This window comes from Haliotis cracherodii, unplaced genomic scaffold, assembly GCF_022045235.1.
Source record: "Haliotis cracherodii isolate W230 unplaced genomic scaffold, xgHalCrac1.p SCAF_14, whole genome shotgun sequence".
Lineage (NCBI taxonomy): Eukaryota > Metazoa > Mollusca > Gastropoda > Lepetellida > Haliotidae > Haliotis > Haliotis cracherodii.
In genome coordinates this window covers 39,412,677-39,431,247 of record NW_027266269.1, presented here as the reverse complement: position 1 = coordinate 39,431,247, position 18,571 = coordinate 39,412,677, and the positions used below count along the sequence as shown (strand labels likewise).

The 18,571-nt window shown below is 43.7% G+C and overlaps 1 protein-coding gene across 1 annotated transcript; it reads right to left on the bottom strand.

Annotated features, from left to right (window-relative positions):
* Positions 1–286: 286 nt before the first annotated feature.
* LOC139460831 (scavenger receptor cysteine-rich domain-containing protein DMBT1-like) lies at positions 287–14,121 on the bottom strand. The gene is made up of 12 exons (XM_071242304.1): positions 14,048–14,121; positions 12,773–12,809; positions 11,016–11,151; positions 10,565–10,737; positions 10,229–10,373; positions 7,599–7,768; positions 5,545–5,717; positions 4,425–4,578; positions 2,935–3,137; positions 1,946–2,274; positions 1,056–1,169; positions 287–609 (listed from the first exon to the last, which is right to left on the bottom strand). Exons 1-12 carry the CDS (start codon positions 14,099–14,101, stop codon positions 351–353), a joined length of 1,947 nt encoding a protein of 648 aa, XP_071098405.1. The 5' UTR covers positions 14,102–14,121; the 3' UTR covers positions 287–350.
* Positions 14,122–18,571: the final 4,450 nt, after the last annotated feature.

Below are 18,571 nucleotides of genomic sequence, written 5' to 3'. Positions count from 1 at the left end.
ATGCGCTGATTCAGAGGTTGTTATTGGGATTAAAAAACCCGATTCACCAATCAGAATAGTGTATTATAAAATAGGCATGTGGTATGATCTCCTCAATATCACTATCGTGATTCCCTAAGCCAGCGACCGCCTCCGTGGTCTAGTGGTAGGGCGTCCGGCTAAACAGCGGAAGGTCCGGATTTCGAGTATATAACGTCTTGGTAGACACAGTAGTAACAGTGTTTGCTTGATGTGCAAAACAAAGATATAATAGATCATCTATGACATATTCCATTATAACCTTGTTTATTGGCAAACTGAACATTTACAGTCACTGGTCTAATGGCTAAAGACATATGGTGAGAAAAGTCTCAGTTGACTGGCGAGTCCTCAATTATGACAGGGCCAAACCTAACTCTGTTTCGCCCCTCCTGTCTGGAAGTGCTCCGCTTCCCCGGTGATTGACAGGTCTGCTGGCAGGAGGCGGAGCTATCTTGCACGGGGCAGACTCTGACGTCACACGTGATGTACACCTGGTCGTAGTTCCCCGCGAATTTGAACACCTTCATCTGAAAGTCTGTGTAGTGGTTGGTTGTCCTGAGGACGTGTGTCCCACTGTCCACTGTGCAGCTGGAACACATGCAATGAACTTTGAGGGGGTCTGGCTTGAATATGACATTGCTACAATAACACATTCCTATAATAACACATTCCTACAATAATACACCGCAACAATAACACACAACTACAATACACAACTACAATAATACACAACTACAACACTAATACACTATTATAACAATAATACACCACAACAATAATACACCACAACAATACACCACTACAACAATAATACACCACTACAATAATACACAACAGCAATAATACACACTACATAAATAATAAAAAACTACAATAATACACCACCACTATAATACACAAAAACAATAATACACACTACATAGATAATACAAAACTACAATAATACACAACTACAACAATAATACACAACTACAACAATAATACACAACTACAATAATTCACAGCTACATGCAATGATACAAGTTTGTACATACCCTCCCTGAGCAAGGATGTACTTAGAGCTGTTCCTTGTCTCAACAGCTGTTGGCAGAGCAAAGCATGACGTCACCACAAGCTTCAAGTCCGAGTCAGCCTGGTCCAGTTGTACTCTGGCAGGAGTAAGTGAGTGAGTGAGTATGGTTTTACGCCGCTTTTAGTAACATTCCAGCAATATCACGGCAGGGGCACCAGAAATGGTCTTCAAACATTGTACCAATGTCGGGAATCGAACCCGGGACTTCGGCGTGACTACCGAAAGCTTTAACCACTAGACTACCTGACAACCCCTCAGGCAAGACACACAAGCATCAGGTCATCACATCAGTGAGATAGGTCAGACATAACACATCAGGGTGCCACTGGTAGGTAGTTGGTTACAGTAAATACCCTCGCCACAGAAAATATCTTAGTTGAAGTCTGCATTAGCCACAATTCTCCTTGAAACTAAATGGTTGCCAGTGAGATAGTCTAATGAATTTGAGAAATGATTTTCTGTTAGTGTAACATAACATATGTGAGAAATTGCCAATCTGCACAAGCACATCTGTCCCGTTCAATATGTTTGTTTGTTTCTTTGTTGTTTAACGCCGAACTCAGTAATAGTCCAGCTATATGACGGCGGTCTGTAAAATAATCGAGTCTGGACCAGACAATCCAGTGATTGACATCATGAAAATCGATCCACGCATTTGAGATACGATGACATGTATCAACAAAGTCAGCGAGCATGACAACCCGATCCCGTTAGTCTCCTCTTACGACAAGCATAGTCGCCTTTTTCGGCAGGCATCCGTTCAATATGACCACAGTATAGAACGTTTTATATAATAAGTATAATATTCACACCAAGTCCAACTGTGTCATCATATCGTTGGCCCCGGTTTACCTGAAAAACAGATCCTCCCCTAGTCTCTTCTGTGGTCTTGTGAACTGCCTGATCGTCATCGCCTGGTCTTCATAGACAGTGATGCTCATCGGGAAATACTGCTGAAGCCGGATATGACCTTTCACCTCCCTGCTCATGCGTTCCACTTCCGATTCCCTTCGCGTGCCTACATCCGGGTAGGGGTGATAGTGGATGGAGAAGGATTTAGAACGAGGCACGGAGCAGGCGATTGGTATCTTCCACCTCTCACCTCGGACAATGTTGTTTGACTCGGTTGCAAATATTCTGTCCACGAGGAAGTTTGTGTACACGTGTCTGCCTGTCTCTGTCTGAACAGGATACGACACAGTGGGTTACTGTAATCTAGATAATTCAGGCGTCAAACCGGGAATCGTACCCGGAGCTTCGGCGTGATGAGCGAACACAGAGCCAAGCCCCTATTACCCTCTGTCTGTCTCCGTGTGTCTCTCTCTCCGTCTCTCTCTCTCTCACACACACGCACACACACACACGCACGCACGCACGCACGCACACGCACACGCACACACACACACACACACACACACACACCACACACACACAAACTCGAGTGGGTGGAGACAACATTTATAACAATTTTATATTTCTAACACTTTCCACGAACCTTAGGAAACGGACGTAATATATATCTTGCAGGCGTACATTTATACACTTGAAAAAAGAGTCTCAAGACAAAACTGTGGGTTGTCAGCGCTTTTGTAGCCTGCTGGTTCACTCGCTTGTCTACAATACAAAATTTTATCACACAGAAATATATTTCCCTAAATTTATTGCCTTCAACGGCAAAATAAATTTCTAAAAAGGGACAGTCAAAAGATGTCAAACCCACTTTACAGACGTTCCCTTCTGAAAGACCGGGGGACTTTCTATAGATTGTAATTGTACGAAAACGAGGCCCCGTAAAAACACAAGGATGACGTCACTGGAGGTTTATAACATCATACATCTACCTTGACTATTGTCCCACAGGAATTGGCGTTGGTGTTGATGACGATGATGTCGTTGATGATGGTGCCGGTACAGGAGGGATCAGCCAGAGCGATGGTTCGCTCTGAGGAAGCTGGGTAGAGTCGCTTCAGGAAGGGGAGGTCTATCTGGATGTTGAAGGTTCCCGCGTCACACGACATGTTGACGACATCCTGCACCAACGCCGCTGTAGGTGGACAGTGTAAACTGACTGGACAGTTCCGCTTGTACAAGTATGTGTAGTGTTATCAAGTAGTGTATACTGACATGGCCGCTTGTACACGTATGTGTAGTGTTATCAGGTAGTGTATACTGACATGGCCGCTTGTACAAGTATGTGTAGTGTTATCAGGTAGTGTATACTGGACATGGCCGCTTGTACACGTATGTGTAGTGTTATCAGGTAGTGTATACTGGACATGGCTGCTTGTACACGTATGTGTAGTGTTATCAGGTAGTGTATACTGACATGGCCGCTTGTACAAGTATGTGTAGTGTTATCAGGTAGTGTATACTCGACATGGCCGCTTGTACAAGTATGTGTAGTGTTATCAGGTAGTGTATACTGGACATGGCCGCTTGTACAAGTATGTGTAGTGTTATCAGTCAATGCATACTGGACATGGCCGCTTGTACAAGTATGTGTAGTGTTATCAGGTAGTGTATACTGGACATGGCCGCTTGTACAAGTATGTGTAGTGTTTTCATTTAGTGTATACTGGACATGGCCGCTTGTACAGATATGTGTAGTGTTATCACTCAGTGTATACTGGACATGGTCGCTTGTACAGATATGTGTAGTGTTATCACTCAGTGTATACTGACATGGCCGCTTCTACAAGTATGTGTAGTGTTTTCATTTAGTGTATATTTGATATGGCCGCTTGTACAAGTATGTGTAGTGTTATCAGGCAGTGTTAAGTGTTTACTACAATGTGTACATGATAGTAATATTGAGTTATGTGTACTTGACTCTTTTCAACAGAAGCTTTGTACATGTAATAATTAGTTGCGAGTCGGATAGTATGTGACTATATACAAATAGCTGAAGGACGACATAACACCCTAAGACCAGCTAAGACAACTGGACATTGCCGTTTGCTCAACAAATACACGTAAATGTTTGTAATCCTCAAAATGATGTGGTTCAACTGTACATTTGGACCGGAAAACACAAATTCGAAGATTCCTGTCATATATCTCATGAACTGTTATGAGGTTCCGGGTTAGAATTGGCCCAAAGATACTGATGATGGTCGTAAGAGTGGTGGTAACAGTGCTGAAGGCGTCACGTCATAACCCGATGGCGTGTAATATTGTTTATCAATCACTTATCAGTCTAGTCAACACTCGAGAAGAATAACGATGTGCTACACGGGCGAAACGTTTCTATTGTCGCTTATAAATGCCCATATAACGTAGTGATTGGTCTCAAAGCAATGTTGAATTTATATGTAGAAGTCATTGTACGTACGGCTCCATTTAGCTTGGAAGCCGGCCATGCTGTTGGAGCCGTCGGTGTCGAAGCTGACGACGAAGGCCTTGCCGAGGAGGATGGGGGGTTTGCTATTGCCGCTGTAGGTGGAGCCACCGACTGGGTTGCTTGACGACGAGTTGAGTGTAGAGACCTGGATATCAAAAGGCCACTATGAGGAACAAACTACTCCACACTCACAGGGGCGGTCGGGTAGCCTAGTGGTTAAAGCGTTCGCTCGTCACGCCGAAGACCCGTGTTCGATTCCCGACATGGGTACAATGTGTGAAGCCCATTTCTGGTGTCCCCCGCCGTGATATTGCTGGAATATTGCTAAAAGCGGCGTGAAACCATACTCACTCACTCACTCATACTCACAACGCATATGTTGTACACGTATTATTCAAAAGGGGGTATTCTCCAGTATCACAAGAGGCGAATCTTGGATTCAAGCCTCAATAACAGGATTCTGACACGCCTTAGTGGCTTACAAGTTTATATCCTTTTGGAGACCTGGTATTCTTTCGAAAATGTAATAATTATTCGATGCTGGCTATCCTGAAAAAGGTGACAAAAGTATGTACATTGTAATACTATATGACCTTCAATGTGTGTGTGTGTGTGTGTATGTGTGTTTGTGTGAGAGAGAGATAGACAGAGAGAGAGACACACGAAGACAGAGACAGAGGCCAATAGGGTGTGTGTGCTAGCCCAAACAACATGCACAATGTCACAGCAAGAGTCTGTCTGGAGGTCAGTGTGGTACCTACATGTACAATGTCACAGCAGGACTCTGTCTGGAGGTCAGTGTGGTACCTACATGTACAATGTCACAGCAGGACTCTGTCTGGAGGTCAGTGTGGTACCTACATGTACAATGTCACAGCAGGATTCTGTCTGGAGGTCAGTGTGGTACCTACATGTGCACTGTCACAGCAGGACTCTATTTGGAGGTCAGTGTGGTACCTACATGCACAATGTCACAGCAGGACTCTATCTGGAGGTCAGTGTGGTACCTACATGTACAGTGTCACAGCAGGACTCTATCTGGAGGTCAGTGTGGTACCTACATGTACAGTGTCACACCAGGACTCTATCTTGAGGTCAGCGTGGTACCTACATGCACAATGTCACAGCAGGACTCCGTCTTGAAGTCAGTAAACTCCAGCTTGTACAGTTGCCCCGTGTTGGTGGGGCGGATGATGTAGAGGCAGTGCACGTTGCGGGGGTAGGGCTGGGGGTAGTTGTCCGACTGAAGCGTGCCTGTCTCACTGGAGTATTGGTTTCCACAGTCTGTAACAATGGACGCATCTGGGTGAGAATGCAAACGTAAAAGCAGAATATCTAATTGGTATTTGAAGTTGTCAACATTGTACTCACTATAACACTCGACACGCCCCTTGTCAACATTGTTCTCACTATAACACTCGACACCCGCCTTGTCAACATTGTACTCACTGTAACACGCCACACCCGCTTTGTCAACATTGTACTCACTATAACACCCCACACCCGCCTGGACAACATTGTACTCACTATAACACCCCACACCCGCCTTGTCAACATTGTACTCACTATAACACTCTACACACGCCTGGTCAACATTGTACTCACTATAACACGCCACACCCGCCTTGTCAACATTGTACTCACTATAACACTCTACACACGCCTTGTCAACATTGTACTCATTATAACACCCCACACCCGCCTTGTCAACATTGTACTCACTATAACACTCTACAACCGCCTTGTCAACATTGTACTCACTATAACACTCTACACACGCCTTGTCAACATTGTACTCACTATAACACCCCACACCCGCCTTGTCAACATTGTATTCACTATAACACTCTACACACGCCTTGTCAACATTGTACTCACTATAACACTCGACACCTGCCTTGTCAACATTGTACTCACTATAACACCCCACACCCGCCTTGTCAACATTGTACTCACTATAACACTCTACACACGCCTTGTCAACATTGTACTCACTATAACACCCCACACCCGCCTTGTCAACATTGTACTCACTGTAACACTCGACACACGCCTTGTCAACATTGTACTCACTATAACACTCTACACCCGCCTTGTCAACATTGTACTCACTATAACACCCCACACCCGCCTTGTCAACATTGTACTCACTATAACACTCTACACCCGCCTTGTCAACATTGTACTCACTATAACACCCCACACCCGCCTTGTCAACATTGTACTCACAATAACACTCTACACACGCCTTGTCAACATTGTACTCACTATAACACTCGACACCCGCCTTGTCAACATTGTACTCACTATAACACCCCACACCCGCCTTGTCAACATTGTACTCACTGTAACACTCGACACACGCCTTGTCAACATTGTACTCACTATAACACTCTACACACGCCTTGTCAACATTGTACTCACTATAACACCCCACACCCGCCTTGTCAACATTGTACTCACTATAACACTCTACACACGCCTTGTCAACATTGTACTCACTATAACACTCTACACACGCCTTGTCAACATTGTACTCACTATAACACCCCACACCCGCCTTGTCAACATTGTACTCACTGTAACACGCCACACCCGCCTTGTCAACATTGTACTCACTTTAACACTCTACACACGCCTTGTCAACATTGTACTCACTATAACACCCCACACCCGCCTTGTCAACATTGTACTCACTATAACACTCTACACACGCCTTGTCAACATTGTACTCACTATAACACTCGACACCCGCCTTGTCAACATTGTACTCACTATAACACTCGACACCCGCCTTGTCAACATTGTACTCACTATAACACTCGACACACGCCTTGTCAACATTGTATTCATTATAACACTTGACACCCGCCTTGTCAACATTGTATTCATTACAATACCCGACACTCGCCTTGTCAATATTGTACTCACTATAACACTCGACACACGCCTTGTCAACATTGTACTCACTGTAACACTCCACACACTCCTTGTCAACATTGTACTCACTATAACACCCCACACCCGCCTGGACAACATTGTACTCACTATAACACCCTACACCCGCCTGGACAACATTGTACTCACTATAACACCCTACACCCGACTGGTCAACATTGTACTCACTATAACACCCCACACCCGCCTGGACAACATTGTACTCACTGTAACACTCGACTCCCGCCTGGTCGCACGATGTCTGCGAGGGAAGGACCCGTGTAGCCGGACAGAGGGAAATGTCGCTCTCTGTTCCCACGCAGACAGTGCTGGTGATGATCGGAGGGTTAGGACTGCGACCGTACTTGGCGTCATTGTGTGCCAACCCGCCCTTTGACCTGGTTGCAAACGATCAGTTTTTAACCGCTATTCTGCCATGATTCTGATGGATCGATCAGAGGTATCAAATCACAATAACTGCTCGTTCTGTTTCAAATTCAATTTAGCGCGGTAAAATCTACGTGTAACCTAGCTCTACATTGAAAACACACACACAGTACGTTTGTCTCCTAATTATCCCTTTACATTTTCAGAGAAACCTCTCAGACCGGGCCACGTTAGCCGGGACATTACTCAGTTCAAACCAACTTTTTAGGAAACCAATTTAAAATTAAAAGGCGATTAGAGTCTTTTTTATGATTTGTAAAGATACAATAAATGTTATTTGACGTCGGCTATTGCAGGTAACACTACAGCATTAGCCCTTTAGAGCTATTATTCGAATAAAACATGTCAAGGGAAACGTATTTAAACAAAAACATATTTCTAGTAAAGTTTGATAAAAGAAAATATAAAATGGTTTGTTTATTTGTCGTTTAACGCCTCACAAAGGAATATTCCACGGATGTTTCCTGAACACCCGATCCAGTTGGTCGGCTGTAACGACAAGCATGGGTTGCTAAAAACCTATTCTAACCCGGACTGCCGGGGAAATATGGGAAATCATAGGAGAGGGTCATGTATCATTTTTACATTTGAAGTATTTGTATTTGGGGCCCGACCAGAAGCCTGCGGAAATATGTTCATTACCTACGAGGGCAAACAAAACGGGGCTCATAATAATCATATGGGCTCTCGGGTCATATCACGTCACGAGACAACAGTGTATTCGTTCCGTCATCTTGAAGGCATTGTTGACGTCATCCGAATCTGATCGTGACGTGAGGTCGGAATGACGCCAAACGAGAAACGTACGTCATAGCTTAAGATTGTTGACGTCATTCGACAAAATGTGGTTCCGCTGCTCTGGCGACTTGCTGTCCACATAGGTAAACACTAAAATTCGTCTCTGTATGTAGACATCTTCCTTGGTAATATATAGAACATTATATCAGTGTTCATGTCACAATGTTTACGACACTCGATGGAATACCGGAATTCAGACACTCGTGTCGTAAACATGATATGACATGAAGACCTTTTTTTAATATCCTGTATGTATTACCCACAGTGCATTGTTTCCGTCATGCGGGCGGCATTGTTGATGTCATTCGAATCTCACTGTGACGAAAGGACGGTATGACGTCACACTAGAAACGACGTCATAGCGGGAAATTGTTGACGTCATTCGACAAGTTGTGGTTTTCTGGGACAACGTTGGTGATCAGTACATTTTTTTTGTAAATGGGACCTCAATAGGAATAATGGGTAATAAAGAAACTATTACACTAACCTGCGTGTCATATTGCTTTTACGAAACTCGTGGAAGAATTCATGTATTACGCTCGTTCTCGCTCGGGAATACCAAAGTTCTGACACTCTTTTCGTAAAATCAGTGTGACACACATGCCTGTATTATAATGTCTTGATAAGTACATATATATAAAAAGGTTGGGGATACTCAGAAACAACTTATAATTTGCAACATGGTTATTACTTTGATTTTTGTTTCTACTAACAGTTGAGACCGCCTCCGTGGTCTAGTGGTAGAGCGTCCACCCGGAGAGCGGAAGGTCCGGAGTTCGATACCCGGCCGCGTCATACCAAAAGACGTTAAAAGATGGCATTAAGGAGCTAAAACAAGGACTGGTCGGCTCGGAGTCAGTATACTGTGTCTGAGTGGGGTATTCATGTTAAACTACGGCATGGTATCTCAGTGAGCTGGCACTATAAATCGGCATCAGTCCGGTCTAGTACAAGCAGCCACACAAACACACGTGCATGCACGTCGCTATATAAGTGCAATAATCTTGGACACAACGTTAAACCCCATTTCACCTAACCTACTAACAGTTGTATGATAATGATGAACGAATTGGGAACACACTACAACCGCATCGCTAGTTCATACACAAACAATGACTGAAATCAAGTAAATCACCACTGAATGATGAGCAGGATCAATTAGATTGACAGAAATAACGGTCCACAGAGATTAATCGACCTTTCTTGAAAGTGCCGAAATCAGGAATGACACCCTACGTTACTGCGTGCGGCACGTGCAAACTACCGGACGTGTTTTGGTGCTATGTTTTACAGACATGAACGTTCCTGCATGGGACGTTTCTCGTCAACATTGATCTTTGTTCTTAAACATGATATCAACATGTATATTTCAGGATCTCCTTCTTTCTTGGAAGAGTATACCTGTATATCAATAAACTACATGGCACAGTGCTAAAATAGCCGTCAAATCGCATTACTTACACGGGCGAGAGAAATGATGTGCTACGTTAGTGATATGGGACATGGAGATGTCGACGTCCGATACGAAGCAATGGTGGCGATCGGGTACAGGGTATGAGTGATAATAGAATGGAGACATACTACCCTGGATAATGGAGGGTGGTTTGTTATACCTGATGCCGAGCTCTCGACAGATGACCTGAGCGTCCTTGTCGTCCCACCCTGCTGTACAGACAGGCTGCCACATGTTGTTTTCATAGATCTCGACACGACCCTCCCAAGGTCCGAACCCGTCCGTCAGCCGGACATTGGGCTGTGCTGAAACAAGAAACACATCACAGGGACATGCGTATGACAGCAAGATATGACGCTATCCCCCAGCCTTTGAAACTCAGTTGACACCCCACAGTTGACTCCCGCGGCAAGATGTGACGTTAACCCCCGCCCCTTGAAACTCACCCGACACCTCACAGTTGACGCCCGCCACTCCCCCATCCCTGGAAACTCACCCGACACCTCACAGTTGACGCCCGCCACTCCCCCGGCAGGACATGACGGTATCCCCCAGCCCTGGAATTGACAGTCAGTGATGTCCGTCTCATTGCCGATACAGTCCACGTCGTCGAGCCAGAACGTCTCCCCACCAATCAGCGGGATGATCCGGGCTGTGCCAGTGCCGTGCCTAGTGGTAAAGTAACATGATCAGTTTCCCTTCGTGTATTCTCCACACCGAAAACCCAGGTTCGATTCCCAACATGGTACAATGTATGAAGCACATCTGTGGTGTCCCCAGCCGAGGTATAGCTGGACTATTGCAGAAAACGCCTTAAGACCATATTCCATCACTCGCATATTCTGTTGCATTGCTTCGGAACTTGAAGGACAAACATAAACCATGTAATCTTAGAGAAGCTCATTTTTTTATATGCTCTTTCGTATTTTAATATGTAGCGAGCTCACCAGTATCCCTGCATCCGACAGATGACCTTGGCATCTCTAGAATTCCATCCATGGCCACAGATGAACCCCCATTGTCCGTTCCGGAACACCTGGACCCTGGGGTCAGCTTTGGTCAGCAGCAGAGGGGTGGAATCGGCTGTTGAGTGAGTGAGTGAGTGAGTAAGTGGGTTGGTGGGTGGGTGGGAGTGAGTGAGTGAGTGAGTGAGTATGTGTGTGAGTGAGTGAGTGAGTGAGTGAGTGAGTGAGTGAGTGAGTATGTGAGTGACTGAGTTGTTTTTGGTTGGTGGTCTTTTCTCCTATTTCTGAATTTTTACCTTCCTTCGGTTCACTTGCATAGGTCCCGGGATGGTGGAAGTATTTCGTTACAATGGTCAACTTGGTTTATTTTTAACATCGCTGTCAGTATGTATTTATAACTAAGGTGAGTAATGCCGCCATTGACTTGATGAAGCCGGCCTCTGTGGAACACGTGGACATAGGTAGCACAGTGGTCTAAAACTTCGCTTTCGTCCTGAGCAGTGGGTTCGAATCCCTGCTCCCATTCTAAAAAAACTTGTTTTCTTAACATCCCGCTCATTCAAGATATTCGTTAAGTTGTAAATGTGTACGCATTTCCTTCACATTAAACTGACACACCATTATATATCTGTGGAACTATTCCTACCTACAGAGGTACACGTTTACCTAACCTACAACTGCATCACACTTAAGTTACATCTGTTACATATTGTATTAGTATATTAACACAACACAATAACCAGGAACCTACTTGGTTGATATAACACTTCACGTGGGCACGTGTGAGTCGGCAATGGTGATTTAACACTGGGAGACAAGACAGTATTTACCAAACTGAACGCATTTTGTATACATATGGTCCCCAACATATCAACATGAAAATGATAACAACACTGTCATCTGGCTCCCATAGGAGTTACAGAACCTTTGTATTTTTTGGTATTAAAAGGTAGAATGAAAATCAATATTATTTCTGTATGCATTCCATCTTAATGTGTTGTTTTTTTTCTAAATTTCGTAATTCGGTTCTATTTTGTGAAGCATACACATTAGATGTTAAATGACAAACGTTATCAGAAGGTTACTTGGCCGAAAACAGTTTCCGAAATACTTACGATCCACAACACAACTGTGACGCACGTAACAAATACATCACCATCGAATACCCATGTCTTGTTTGTTTAATAACTACCATCGAGCACGGATGTATGCCTTCTTTTGCCCGGCAGTTTAGCTTCAGGGCATGGTCCAGCGTAGCATATATTTTGTGTTGTGCGTCAATGTTACTCACAGGGGCGTCGAGCCCTAAAAAGCTTCCTGCCTGATATCTGAATGGACCCTCGTGCATATGGGGATACAGTTACCAAGATCCTCCTCATGCTTTGCAAAAGTAAGGTGTTGAGTGAGTGAGTGAGTTGTGTTTAACGCCGCTCTTTACAGTATTCCAGTTATATCACGGTGTGTCAGCTAAATGTGGGAGGAAAGCCCGAAGTGATGCAGGTCTCAGACATTTACCACTTCAGTGAAACCCAAGAGCACGGGTATGGTGCTGACAAACCTAGAAACATAATCGGGGCGAACCGAGATTCGAACCAACAGTCATAGGTTTCTGGTGTGCCCAAGGGACACGACTCTCCACAGTGAATCGCGGCGTCTTAGACGACTGGGCCACCCGTGCCACGAGTAAGTCGTTGAATTAGAACAGCTTATTGAAGCAATTTAGACCAGGGTTCACTTACCTCGTGCAAATAGCGTATCTGAATCTGCAATGTCAATCTGAAAAAAGCATACATACAGTAAACTACGGTTAAAACGAACTCAAAGGGACCATTAATTTTAGTTCGTTATAACCGTAGTTCGTTATTAGAAAATTTACAGCATATACATAAATATATGCCTTCAATCAGTTCGACAAGCGCATGACCGGGACAAAAACAGTTCGTTTTATCCTTCCGTTCGTTATAAGCGTGTTCGTTATAAACGTAGTTTACTGCATATGAAGGTATCTTCTAGCACAAACCATACGGTATTTTGTGGTAGGCTGTCATCGCACTCAAACTTACTTCGACGCAGTTAATGATACCATCAAAAGTACTTACGGTGCAGGAATTATATATAAGTATCAAAGTACATATACAGTGAAACTCACCCGAGTGTCTTTTGAGATCAAATCTATCAACACGAGTCTACAAAGGTTTGAATCTCCCAAGTTTGCCGAGGGGTTTAAAACATTTATCGACGAGTGTTGATATGGTTGATTTAAAAAGACACGAGGGTAAAATTCTATTTATCATCTACAATCCTTTATCCATATTTTTTTCAGTTTGGAATCAGTTGTAGAAAGTGTCTTGTGCGTAAACAGTACAGCTAACCAGTTACAGCCGCAGAGAGTGACGATGTCTTTTTGGTGTGACGTCATGGTAATTACATAGCCGATGACGTCACAATGGTCTGCAAAGCATTGCGATGTAATTCCATTGTAGTGATATCGCCCGTGGAAGACAGTTTTTGATAAATTGAACAGATACATCACAGTATTCACATCATCCTGGGTAGAGCGGCGGAGGCGGGTGTTGGGGGAGGGGAGGGGCTCTTTGGAGAAACATAATCTCCATCCGAAAATGCCCGAAAAAGTTTAAGCAAACAAATAAAGATCTTCACTGAACATTATGACAAAATAATTCCCTGTCTGGGTGAAAAATAGATTGGCTCTTCCTGAACACTTGAGATAAATTACATTCTGTTTCAAACTGCACCCCTCTCGATCATCATCCCCCAAACCATTACATGGGCGGTCCCTCAGTATATACGTGGTGTCTCAAAAGGAAGCCTTGTTTTTCGAGCACATGTTCGTGTGACCCACTGTGGTTGAGGGGTCAAGATAACGAGTGGCATTGTCCAGTTTGTTGGATTAGAATAGGGCACTACGCGATATGATGTCATCTACTTGCTGTGGTCACACATCCAGCATCAGCAGCTTTGTCGTGTACACAGGATATAGGTAACTCACTCACCATATACACGGGGCAGAGCAGGACGAGACACGCAGTCAGTGCTGGCGTCCACATGGCTTCTAATGCGAACAGTATGTACCTGGCCACTGATAATCTCTTTCATTGATAAGGTAAACGGAATCAGGTCAACACGGGGTCGGCATTGTCTGTCCGCGATCAAATTTGTAAAGCGTAATCAATACTGATCATGTATTATTCCAAATAATCCACAATAAGAAAGTTCTTCTATTCAAGAAGGCCGGTTGCCATCGCGGGGTCCAGCTGTCTAAAACGCCGATGTCCGTTGCGAAGAGTTGCGTCCCTTAGCCATGACAGGATCCGTTTGATATTGGATGGAGTCCTCTTATCGCACTCATGGAGTAATATAGAAGTAGAATAAATAGTTAAATGGAGAGAGAGAGAGAGAGAGAGAGAGAGAGAGAGAGAGTGTGTATGTGTGTGTGTGTGTGTGTGTGTGTGTGTGTGTGTGTATAAGGCATATAGAATCAGCTAGTATAAGCTGGACTATAACAGTTACTTTTCTGAACTCAATGATATCTGTTTGTGCACAGTTTCCGATTATCCATATAAAATGTGTTTGTTTGTTTGTAACTTAACGCCGCGCTCAGCAATACTCCAACTGTATGACGCCAGTCTGTAAATGATAGAGCCTGGACCAGACAATCCGGTGACTGACATCATGAGCATCGATCTACGCAATTAGGATCCGATGACGTGCAATTCCAATTCTAACCCGGATCTTCACGTGTCCCATATAGAAACTCATTGGACTGTGACTACGATAGGGAGGTCATATGGATCGTGGTTGCATGTTCTGTTTGCCCTTGTTTTCAAGACTGTTCATGGAAACGTGCATCAGGGCACATTTTGTAGAAATATATGTCGGACTTCATGCCATCATCTAACATGTCGGTATTGAAATGAAGAATAAAATATGAAACAATATACATGTACTTTAGTGTGTTTTTATACTCTCTCTCTCTCTCTCTCTCTCTCCTCTCTCTCTCTCTCTCTCTCTCTCTCTCTCTCACTCTCTCTCTCTTTCTCTCCCTCTCTCTCTTTCTCTCTCTCTCTCTCCCTCTCTCTCTCCCTCTCTCTGTGTGTATATATATATATATATATATATATATATATATATATTATATGTACATTTATTACATAACGTATATTATCACATAATGACATGGATGCATTACTCTTTGTAAAATTTATTTTTTAAACTACATTGCACGTGCACAAGGCAGACTATTATTTCTGTTATGTGCACATTTCTCAAAGAATGAACGTAAAGGAGGTGTATTCAAAAAGAAACTAATAAAGTACATATTTACACACAAAAAGCAGTCATATGTGATTTCATTGTTTTCTGAAAAGCAACAAAAAACTGCCCTGATCCCGCACCCAGCGCGTATGCATATTGAAAACAGCCGCAGCTGTGTCGTCACAGTGGAGAGGCGTTTGCCGTTATTGTCGTTTAGAGTGCATTGATCTTCATGACAATTTAACTTTCGCAAAATTGGGTATTGTGTGGGCATGGGAGTGTACTAGTTCATCAAACTAAAGTACCGACTGCCATTTCTTAAATTCCAAGGGAAACGGCCGATTCAGCGGGTAGGAACATTGAAACGGACTGGACATGGCGTTTTGTGTTTCTTTTATATTGAGGCATCTGTGTATGAGAGAGATCCACACATACTAAAAAAGTAAATTTAACCTTCATTGTTACATATAATCCATGACTGACTACCCTCGTACAACAATCACAAAGGACCATGCACATTAATCACGTTACAAGGTTATATACACTACCCTCGTACAAGAATCACAAAGGACCATGGACATTAATCACGTTACAAGGTTATATACACTACCCTGGTACAACAATCACAAAGGACCATGCACGTTGATCACGTTACAAGGTTATATACACTACCCTCGTACAACAATCACAAAGGACCATGCACGTTGATCACGTTACAAGGTTATATACTCTACCCTCGTACAACAATCACAAAGGACCATGCACGTTGATCACGTTACAAGGTTATATACTCTACCCTCGTACAACAATCACAAAGGACCATGCACGTTGATCACGTTACAAGGTTATATACTCTACCCTCGTACAACAATCACAAAGGACCATGCACGTTGATCACGTTACAAGGTTATGTACTTGGCACAGTTTTAGTGTACAGAAATGCACATATTCAGTTATGGTCTGATTCCGTTGTCTGATTCTGCAAGAAATGCCTCTTATTTCATTCACAAAACATGCAGGAAGATTCTTTTTCCATTTTTATGGCGCCTCGCTCCTGCTTCCCTCAATCCCGAATAACATGTATTTTTTTTATTCTCATTTGGTTTGTACTGAAAACCAGAATACTTCTCAATACAAACATCTCACGCACTGAAAACAGGATAAAATTACTGACAAAATATAAAAAAGTAACTATTTACAAATATGACATCAAAGTCAGCTACATAAAAAAGCCAATTGTTTTAACTGTTTCTAGGTTCTATCTGCGCGTCGTCATCTCCATCTCTCTCCCTATCTATCTGGACCCTAAAAGGTGAAAGAAACTCTTTCTATCGTGTTATCTGTCATATTAAATGGACCATATAGACCTAGGTAGATCAAGGGACATATAGGCCTCGGTGTCGGGATGGATCAAGGGACATATAGGCCTCGGTGTCAGGGTGGATTAAGGGACATATAGGCCTCGGTGTCAGGGTGGATTAAGGGACATATAGGCCTCGGTGTCAGGGTGGATTAAGGGACATATAGGCCTCAGTGTCGGGGTGGATCAAGGGACATATAGGCCTTGGTGTAAGGGTGGATTAAGGGACATATAGGCCTTGGTGTAAGGGTGGATTAAGGGACATATAGGCCTCGGTGTCGGGGTGGATCAAGGAACATATAGGCCTTGGTGTAAGGGTGGATTAAGGGACATATAGGCCTCGGTGTCGGGGTGGATCAAGGGACATATAGGCCTCGGTGTCAGGGTGGATTGAGGGACATATATGCCTCGGTGCCAGGGTGGATTAAGGGACATATAGGCCTCGGTGTCAGGGTGGATTAAGGGACATATATGCCTCGGTGTCGGGGTGGATCAAGGGACATATAGGCCTTGGTGTAAGGGTGGATTAAGGGACATATAGGCCTTGGTGTAAGGGTGGATTAAGGGACATATAGGCCTCGGTGTCGGGGTGGATCAAGGAACATATAGGCCTCGGTGTAACGGTGGATCAAGGGACATATAGGCCTCGGTGTCAGGGTGGATCAAGGGACATATAGGCCTCGGTGTCGGGGTGGATTAAGGGACATATAGGCCTCGGTGTAAGGGTGGATCAAGGGACATATAGGCCTCGGTGTCGGGGTGGATCAAGGAACATATAGGCCTTGGTGTCAGGGTGGATTAAGGGACATATAGGCCTCGGTGTCGGGGTAGATCAAGGGACATATAGGCCTCGGTGTCGGGGTGGATTAAGGGACATATAGGCCTCGGTGTCGGGGTAGATCAAGGGACATATAGGCCTCGGTGTCGGGGTGGATTAAAGAACATATAGGCCTCGGTGTAAGGATGGATTACGGGGTATATGTGGGACTACAATGGACATATAAACCTCTAGCGACTCATCCTTTTTTTTTCTTGGGGCTTCTTTTCGTTAAATATCCTTTCGGCAAGGACTTTCTACTTAATATGTCTTTGCCCAAGGGAAATCTACAGTAAGTCATCCTGTTCCAGGGATATTCTATAGAAAGTCTTTCAGATTTAGTTTGCATTTTTGAACAAAATCCTTATAAACCTCTCAGTTGGTACTTGCCACTGAACCAAACTAGTATTTCTATAGGTAGTATAAGACCTGTGATGAAGTTTACTTTCTTATCAATTTAATTCGTATAATATTTTTATCACAATTTCTTACCTCAAAGGATGTAGGCCAAGATCTAAACACAATTTTATTTAGTACGTGTGACTTTATGTTTAGTCTGACAGCCATACAATAACCAGCCTATCGAGGAATAAAATAGTTCCTCAAAAAGAGAGGTGACATGGGCGTATGGATGCACAACTTACTCTTCAGAAACATCTTACGCAGCACATGTGTTCAAACCATATCCTCATTAGATGAGAAAGGTCTGTAAAGAACTACCTCAGTAAGTCAGTCACAATCACAGAGCGTAGTAATACATTTACACCAAGTACAAGACGTCAAAATGGCCGACACGATATACGTGATGGGAGAGATTTCCGAAGTTGTTAATGAACCTGTGGCGGTTACATGTGTTAGTCATCATTGATCAACTGGCCCATCATTGATAGGTGAATAAACATGCGTCAAACAGACACAAAGGTAAATTCATAGATTGCTGGAGACGGTCAATGTCAGCCTAGGCACGGGTCGAGTCGATACTACGATAGTTTAGATGTGCATTTCTTCGTTTGATTTATTAGGATGGGCCTTAGCGAGGATATTCGTGAACAATCATGCAGTCACACTCTCTGACATTTCTCAATG